The sequence below is a fragment of the Mus caroli genome, chromosome 15 (genome assembly GCF_900094665.2).
Source record: "Mus caroli chromosome 15, CAROLI_EIJ_v1.1, whole genome shotgun sequence".
In the NCBI taxonomy this organism is placed as follows: domain Eukaryota; kingdom Metazoa; phylum Chordata; class Mammalia; order Rodentia; family Muridae; genus Mus; species Mus caroli.
The window spans coordinates 96,286,066-96,294,860 of NC_034584.1; the positions used below are offsets into that span (position 1 = coordinate 96,286,066).

At 48.8% G+C, this 8,795-nt stretch overlaps 1 protein-coding gene and 1 pseudogene across 1 annotated transcript in view; both read left to right on the plus strand.

Moving 5' to 3' along the window:
- Nucleotides 1-6,989, plus strand: part of Amhr2 (anti-Mullerian hormone receptor type 2) — a 9,284-nt gene extending 2,295 nt beyond the window's left edge. The window contains exons 7-11 of the mRNA XM_021183551.1: nt 4,537-4,651; nt 4,775-4,947; nt 5,133-5,280; nt 5,421-5,557; nt 6,566-6,989. Of these exons, the coding sequence (XP_021039210.1) occupies nt 4,537-4,651; nt 4,775-4,947; nt 5,133-5,280; nt 5,421-5,557; nt 6,566-6,847 (855 nt within the window). The 3' untranslated portion in view covers nt 6,848-6,989. The remainder of the gene's footprint in view (nt 1-4,536; nt 4,652-4,774; nt 4,948-5,132; nt 5,281-5,420; nt 5,558-6,565) is intronic.
- A 1,567-nt stretch (nt 6,990-8,556) lies between these two features.
- LOC115029431 lies at nt 8,557-8,655 on the plus strand (annotated as a pseudogene).
- Nucleotides 8,656-8,795: the final 140 nt, after the last annotated feature.

The window sequence follows — 8,795 nt, forward strand, 5'->3', positions numbered from 1 at the left end:
TATATATATATATATATATATATACTTTTTCTTTTTGAAACAGTTTCTCAATGTAGCCTTGGCTCTCTTAGAACTTGTACTGTAGACCAGGCTGGCCTTGAACACAGAGAGATCTGCCTGCCTCTGCCTCCCAAGCACTGGGATTAAAGGCATGTTCCACTCCTGCCTGTCTAGAAGAGAGCCATTGTTAAATACATATCCAGGAGTAGCTCTCTAAACTCATTTATGTGTTCACTTAACCAATATTTATAAACTATGTGGCAGGCACTTCTAGATGTTGAGAAAAGCACACAGGGTGCCTAGGTTTGCTGGTGTCATAGACTAACGGGTCATAGAAAGGGATCAACGCAAAAGGAAGTTGCCAATGTCAAGTGTGCTGAAGGACAGGACACTGGGAACAGATGATAGATTCAACCTGAGGGGCTGTCGAGATGGAGATGTTTACTTACTGTGCAAGCCTTGGGGACCCGAGTTCAGTCCCCAGAACCCCAGTCGAGGTAGAAGGAGAGAACTCTACAAAGTTGTTGTCTTAGAGTTTCTTATTTTCTTTTTTTGGTGTTTGTTTGTTTGTTTTTCGAGACAGGGCATCTCTGTGTAGCCCTGGCTGTCCTGGAACTCACTTAGTAGACCAGACTGGCCTAGATCTCAGAAATTTGCCTGCCTCTGCCTCCTGAGTGCTGGGATTAAAGGCAAGCGCCACCACGCCCGGCTTTAGTCAGGGTTTCTATTCCTACACAAACATCATGACCAAATAGCAAGTTGGGGGTGGGGGTGGGAAGGGTTTATTCAGCTTACAAAATTCCACACTGCCATTCATCACCAAAGGAAGTCTGGAGCTCAAGCAGGTCAGGAAGCAGGAGCTGATGCCGAGGCCATGGAGGGATGTTATTTACTGGCTTGCTTCCCCTGGCTCGCTCAGCTTGCTTTCTTATAGAACCCAAGACTACCTACCACCCACAATGGGCCCTCCCACCCTTGATCACTAATTGAGAAAATGCCTTATAGCTGGATCTCATGGAGGCATTTCCTCAAGGGAGTCTCCTTTCTTTGTGATAACTCCAGCTTGTGCCAAGTTGACACACAAAACCAGCCAGTACAGTTGTTTTCTGACCACCACAATCCGTTCTGGTATGGCCTCCCAAAGACTCCCCCTCCAGTAATAATTTTAAAAATGTGTATAGGTGTTTCACCTGCACATATGTCTGTGCACTGTGAGCATGCCAGGTGCCCATGGAAGTCAGGAGAGGATATTAACACTCCTGGGGCTCTCAATGTAGCTGTGATATGAGTACTGGGAATTAAACTTTAGTCCCCTAGAAGAGCAGGCAGTGTAACTCCTGAGCCATTTCTCCTAGTTTTAATAAAAAGAAAAGATGTATGTAACCTGAGGTGAGAGATTAACAACGTGAAAAGGAGGAAAGCTGGGTAGTAGGACTTGACTATAATCCTCGTACTCGGGAGGCTGAACTGAGAGGACTGAGGTGAATTCCAGGCTAGCCTGGGCTACATATGACCCTGACTCGAAGAAATAAAACAGGCCTGAGTACAGCGGATGCTCCCTAGACCCCAACTTTAGGGAGGCAGAGGCAGGCATATCTATGTGAGTTCAAGGCCAGCCAAGGTTACAAAGTAAGACCCTATCCAACACAAACCAAAACCCCCAAAACTAAAGAAAATAAGAGTGAAGAAGAAAACATAGGCAGAAGTGGGGCTACTTGGAGCCGGGCTGCTGAAGACTGGGGTGCATTTTAAGCCCTGGGCGGCTCTAGGCACTTTGAACACATTCTCATAGTTAATCTCTAGAAGGATACTACGAGGTAGACATTGTATCCATAGAGGAGAAAGGGAGTCTCATTTGCTCAGGCTCTGTGATTGGAGAGTCTGGCTCTTCGCTGAACTGCGGCTATCTCCTGTTTATCCAGTGTCAGCACCATCTGTTCCTTTGAGGGAACTCTGCCCGGTGCCTTTGCCCTGATTGTACTGCAGCTCCTAACTTGCCTAAATGTGGTGGCTCTTTCCCAGGCTTTATCAACCTTTACAACTCCTTCATTGCTGAGATCTCGAGTTCTGGAAATTTCCCTTTTTGACCACATTCTTCTTGGGTCAATTGAAAAACATCTTTCTGGCCTGGGGATATATCTTAGCCAATAAAGTGCCTTTTGTGCATGAGGGCCTGAGTTCAGTTCTCAGAAATAAGTTTTAGGAAGCCAGATTTGGGACAGAAGTCATGGTTCAGCAGTTAAGAGCACTGGCTACTCTCTCAGAGGACCCAAGCTCCCAGCACCTATGCCAGCTGTCACAATTGCCTGTAACTCCATCTCCAGGGGGATGCAATGGCCTCTTCTGGTGTCCATGGGCACCTGTGACACACATTCACACACAAAGAAACAATACCCATATTCAGGGTTTTTGTTTTGTTTTGTTTTTGAGACAGGGTTTCTCTGTATAGCCCTGGCTGTCCTGGAACTCACTTTGTAGACCAGGCTGGCCTCGAACTCAGAAATCTGCCTGCCTCTGCCTCCCAAGTGCTGGAATTAAAGGCATGCGCCACCATGCCCGGCTTAATTTTTTTTTAAGTTTATTTTTATTTATGGATTGTGCTCCTTTCTCTTTGTGGGCATGTGCACATAGATGTGGGCACTCTCAGATTAAAGGCATCAGATCCCCTGGAGCTGGAGTTAGAGGCAGTGTATTGCTTATGTGGGTCCTGAGAGTTCAACTCTGACCCACTAAAAGAGCAGTGTGCCACTGAGCACTGACTCACTTCTCTAGCTCAAAAATATAACAAATTGTGTTTGTTTGTTGGAGACAGGGCCTCTCTAAGTAGCCCTGGCTATTCTGAAACTCACTCTGTAGACCAGGCACGCCTCGCAAAGATCCACCTGCCTCTGCCTCCAGAGTGCTGGTATTAAAGGCATTGCCACCACACTTGGCTAAAAGTAAGATAAATATTTTTAAAAAAGGAAGAAAATACAAGAAGGCCAGGTTCTCTCTTTCTCTCTTTCTTTCTTTCTTCTTTCCTTCCTTCTTTACCTCCTTCCTTCCTTCCTATACTGCAATTTATTTATTTATTTATATGCGTACACTATAGCTGTCTTCAGACACACCAGAAGAGGGCGTCAGATGCCATTACAGATGGTTGTGAGCCACCATGTGGTTGCTGGGAATTGAACTCAGGACCTCTGGAAGAGCAGTCTGTGCTCTTGACCACTGAGCCATCTCTCCAGCCCAGTTCATTTTCATATTGTGGCATTCATTCAGTTCTCTATTTCTATCATGCTCTCCTCCTCCTGAGACACAGTGCTGCCTGGGTACAACTGTGGCAAACTAAGGGTGTTCAGTATGTTCATGAATAGCCTATTCCCAGTTGCCCCTCCTCCTTTAGCTCCACCCATTTGTGTCTACGCAGGCCTGTTAGCCCAGGTCAGGTGGTTGGAGGGACAGAAGTCCTTGACCACTTTTGTCTTGGGTCCTCTGAGTCAGCGTATGACAGCGACTCTTAGTCAGATTGCTTGGATTTATTTGGATTACAACTCCATTGTCCGACCTCAAGAAAGCTTACTCAGCATCTGCTAAAGCTCCACCTCCAGCCCGTGTGGTAGCTTGTGCCTGTGCTGCTGGCACTGGGAGGTAGAGGCAGGAGGATCACTGCAACCTTGAAAACAGTCTTCCATGTCAGCCAGGGTGGCATACAAACCAGTGAGATCCCGCCTAAAAGAAGGTGGAAGGGAAGGAGAAAAAGGGCCAGCAATGTCATGGGCAAGGTCCTTCCGTGAAGCTTCCACCGAACATGACGGCTTGAGGCAGTCCCTGAAGCCCAGAAGGTGAAAGGAGAAAACCAACTCTAGCAAGTTGTGTTTTGACCTCCACAGGTGCCATGTAGCGAGTGGGAACCCACATACCCCCACACAAATAAATAAGTGTACTAATTTTTTTTTTTTAAATAAAGGAGGGGAAAAAAAAGAAAAAATAAAAGCCCTACAAAAATCAGGGTAATCAGAATGCCGTCGCCGTCACCCTGGGGTCCTCATGAGGTCTATCGGAGACCCTGTTCTAAGGGCCTGGGTGGCAGCAAGTACCCGGTACCACTGAAATAAACTACTAATCCACCGCCCCCCCCCGCGCGCCCCTCCCCTCATCTCAGACCTTAAATGTAGGCGCTTCCTGCTTCAGCCTCTTGAGTGCTGAGATTACATCCATGTGCTACTATGTCTGGCTAAAATTATAACGTGTGTGTATTTGCGCGCGCATGTGCAGACTGGCATGTTCCTGATCCCATTCCTTCCACTTCTCAAGTGCCGGGGTGGCAGGCACGCTGTACCACGCCCAACCACAGTTACTATTTTTGCTGTCACTTTGCTGCATATTCTCCTGCTTCCACTGTCTGTAGTGTCTTGACCTGGTTCTGTCAGGGTGTCTCTGTCTGCTGGGGAGGTGCGGGCTGGTGTGTGTGTGGGGTCTGTCAGTAGCTCTCTGCTTCCTGGAACGAACCTCCCGAGCTCTGTGCACCCTGCTCCTGCCTCTGCTTTTCTCCAGGGCTCCTTATGCCACTACTTGACTCAGTACACGAGCGACTGGGGAAGTTCCTTGAGGATGGCTCTGTCCCTGGCAGAGGGCTTGGCGTTTCTCCACGAGGAGCGTTGGCAGGATGGTGAGTATCCCGCAACAGGGAGGGCGGAGTCAGTAGCGGCACCCGGTGCGTGCAGGTCCAGTTCTCTCTCCACTTATGGGAGAAGGACTGCACCAAGGAGAACCACAAGACCTGTGTCCGCAGGCCAGTACAAACCAGGTATCGCCCACCGAGACCTGAGCAGCCAGAATGTGCTCATTCGGGAAGATAGGTCATGCGCCATCGGGGACCTGGGCCTTGCCTTGGTACTCCCTGGCCTTGCTCAGCCCCCTGCCTTGGCCCCTACTCAACCCCGAGGCCCCGCTGCCATTTTGGAGGTGAGTGTTTTTGATAAGTGTGAGACCTGTGATAACGGTGGCTCTGATGACAGTACAACTTTTACTGTGGCAACGGTGCGGCTTTGCTAGTAGACAGAGCATTGCTGTAATTGGGGAATGTGTGGACCAGAGCTGCAAGACAGGTTGCCATAGAGGTGACTCCTGGCACTCCACATTTTCTCCAGGCTGGCACCCAGCGGTACATGGCTCCAGAGCTCTTGGACAAGACTCTAGACTTGCAGGACTGGGGTACAGCTCTCCAGAGAGCAGATGTTTATTCTCTGGCGCTACTACTGTGGGAGATCCTGAGCCGCTGTTCCGATTTGAGGCCTGGTAAAGTCTCCACCCCAGTGTCCCACCTAACAAAGGCTCACGTACCTTCTATTCCAGAAGGCTAAGATCTCCCCTAGTTTTATTACCTGGGAGCCCCCTCGCCAGGGTAGGTTAACAGTCTATGTCTATACCTTTCCCAGACCACAGACCACCACCTTTCCAATTGGCTTATGAGGCAGAACTGGGCAGCAATCCCAGTGCCTGTGAGCTCTGGGCCCTGGCGGTGGAGGAGAGGAAGCGCCCCAACATCCCATCCACTTGGAGCTGCTCTGTCACAGTAAGAAGCCATAGGCTTGCCAGCTGGGGACCAGGAGTGGGGGCTGAGTTTGGATTTCAAGGATTTCTCTGCCACAACCAGACCTTCTCCTCCTATCCTGAGCCTCAGTTTACCTTTTCTTCTACAAGTGTCACACAGTTGGTTCCACCCACATATCACCCTGTGGAGCCGTTTTATTTCTATCCCCTTACTCCACAGTTAACTCTGTCGTTCAGTTGTCTCCTCCAGGAAGTCCTCTCTGACTTTTCTCTTACATGGACCTCGGCCCCTTTGACAGTATCTCTCTCTTTTTATTTATTTATGTTTTTGGAGACAGGGTTTCTCTGAGTAGCCCTGGCTGTTCTGGAACTCACTCTGTAGACCAGGCTGGCCTCGAACTCAGAAATCCACCTGCCTCTGCCTCCCAAGTGCTGGGATTAAAGGCGTGCTTCACCACTGCCCGACGACAGTATTTCTTTAGGAATAGTGTACCCCAAAGTTCAAATCAGTGCCCCATCATTTTGTACTATGCAGCTCTGTTTCTGCTGTGAACCAATTAAAGCCAGCTCTAGGTATAACAAGGTCAGAAGGGTCGCAGAGCTCTTCACAAATGGATTCCTGAGATGTCCCTTCTTCCACTCTCCTACCTGAAATGTCTACCATACTAGTGTCTATTGGGTTGGTCTGTGGAAGCTAGGCTTTGTCTGCAGGACACACTGCTTGACTAAGAGAAGGAACAGTAACTTTCTACTAGCACATAAGTTGTCAGCCTGAATTATCCTTAGAGGAAAAGGTAGACCCGTTGGAAGGTATCCCAGGAGTCTGTCTCAGGGAACAAACTCAAGGGTCTAGACTTTAGGGAATGGGGCTCGGAGGCCCTCCACAGGTGGGGTGCGGAGTCAGGAGTGATGAGACATGCTCTTAGCAAGGACTCCGTGCAGAATGGAACGGAGCACGTGGGAGAAGTGAAGACTGGAGATGTCTGCTCTGGGGTTGGCCAGGCCTGCCATCTTCTCTCTCTCCCTCCAGGACCCTCGGGGGCTGAGGGAGCTCCTGGAAGATTGCTGGGACGCAGACCCAGAAGCACGGCTGACAGCCGAGTGTGTGCAGCAGCGCCTGGCAGCCCTGGCTTACCCTCAGGGGGCTTCCTCTTTCCCAGAGAGTCCACAGGGCTGCCCAGAGAACTGCCTTTCCGCTCCCGCCTCTGCCGTTTTCCCCTGTCGGCCTCAGCAGAGTTCGTGTCTCCTCAGTGTTCAGCAAGGCCCTGGCTCTAGGAGTCCCGATCCTGTAGGCGCCACTGTTCAGATGTAAATGAGTAGCTTGTATGAACTCTCTGTACAGGCCGACATGCGTGTGGCCGACATGCCTACTGCTGTCATTCTCTGTGGGTTTCTAACCCATGGGGTAGATATGCTCAGGAAAGAGAATAAAGCAAGGTTCCCGCACACTCTTCCTTTCCACCAATGTGTTTTTACTTCTTTAAGATCCGTTTATTTTATTCATAGTACGTGTATTTGTGAGTTTGTGTGTGCCACATACGTGCAGGAGGTCGTGGAGGTCAGAAGAAGATGTCAAAGCCCCTGGAACTGGAGTCACAAGCAGTTGTTAATCACCATGTGGGTGGGTGCTGGGAACAGGTCCTTTGCAAGAGCAGTAATTGCTCTGAGCTCCTAAGCCATCTCTTTAGCCCTTTATTTTTTATTTATTTATTTTTGAAGCAGGGTCTTACTGTGTGGCCTTGGCTGACTTACACCTGCTACGCAGTATGTAGCCCAGGCTAGTCTCAGACTTGCAACAATCCTCTTGCCTCAGCATCTGGAGCACATGCTTGAGACACTAGCATTTATTTACTTACTTATTAGACAAGGTCTCACTATGTAGCTCTGGCTGGCCAGGAACTCACTATGTAGACCAGATTGGCCTTTAACTCATAGAAATCTACCTGCCTCTCTCTCTTTCAAGTGCTAGAATTAAAGGTGTGTGCCCCTGTGGCAGGTAGCAACATTTATCTATCTATCTATTTATTTATTTATTTATTTATTTATTTATTAATTAAAGATTTATTTATTATATGTGTGTACACTGTAGCTGTCTTCAGACACTCCAGAAGAGGGCATCAGATTTTTGTTACGGATGGTTGTGAGCCACCATGTGGTTGCTGGGATTTGAACTCAGGACCTTTGGAAGAGCAGTCGGCGCTCTTAACTGCTGAGCCATCTCACCAGCCCCCCCCCCATTTATTTTTGAAGACTTTATTTATATCATTTTAAAAACCTCTCTCTCTCTCTCTCTCTCTCTCTCTGTGTGTGTGCATGTGCGTGTGTGTGTGTGTGTGTGGTGTACAGCGGGGCACTGGTAAGGTACTGGATACCCCTGAAGTGGGAGTTAGGAGCCACTTGATATGGATACTGAGTACTGAACTCCAGTGCTCCGGAACAGCTGTGTTGCTTTTTAACCTCTAAGTCATCTCTCTAGGACCACCAGATTAATTTTTCACATGGTGGCACCACCTGTTGGGCACTGGAGGAGTGGCCACAGTGAAGCATTTGGGCTGAGTGCACTCAGATCTCTGAGGCTCACGCTGTGGGGGATCTGTCTGAGCGAGTTTACCTAGGCAGCAGTTGCCCAGGAGCACCAGGGGGTGGCGCTATACCTCGCTTGGCATAGTACTTACAGAACATTCTGGAAGCCCTGGGCTCCATCCCTAGCACTGCATAAGCAGTATGGCAGGTCCTTGTAATCCCAGCACAGGGAAGGTGGAGGCCGGAGCTGATCTGGAGCTGTAGGCAGGCAGGGAGGATCAACATTTCAAAGTCAGAGGCTGGAGAGAGAGGGCTAAGTTAGGATCACTTGCTGCTCTTTCAGGGAACCAGGGTTTAGTTCCCAGTGCTCCTATTAGCAAGTTCACAGCCTCCCATAATTCTTGCTCTAGGGTACCCGATGCCCTCTTCTGGCCTTTGTGGGCACCTCCATGCGCAGGTGCACATACAGACAAACAGACAAACAGCACATATACTACATTGCTTCTATAGCACAAACACTAAATTAAAACAATACAGAGATTATTGTGGTCCCTGTACAAGGGTAACCCACAAAGTTGGGAAGCATTTCATATATTTTAAAAAGCTTTCTTTTAAAAAATAAGTATACATGTTTTCCTTCATATTCTATACATTAAGAATACAATTTCGGGATGGAGAGGTGGCTCAGCAATTAAGAGCACTGACTGCTCTTCCAGAGGTCCTGAGTTCAACCCCCA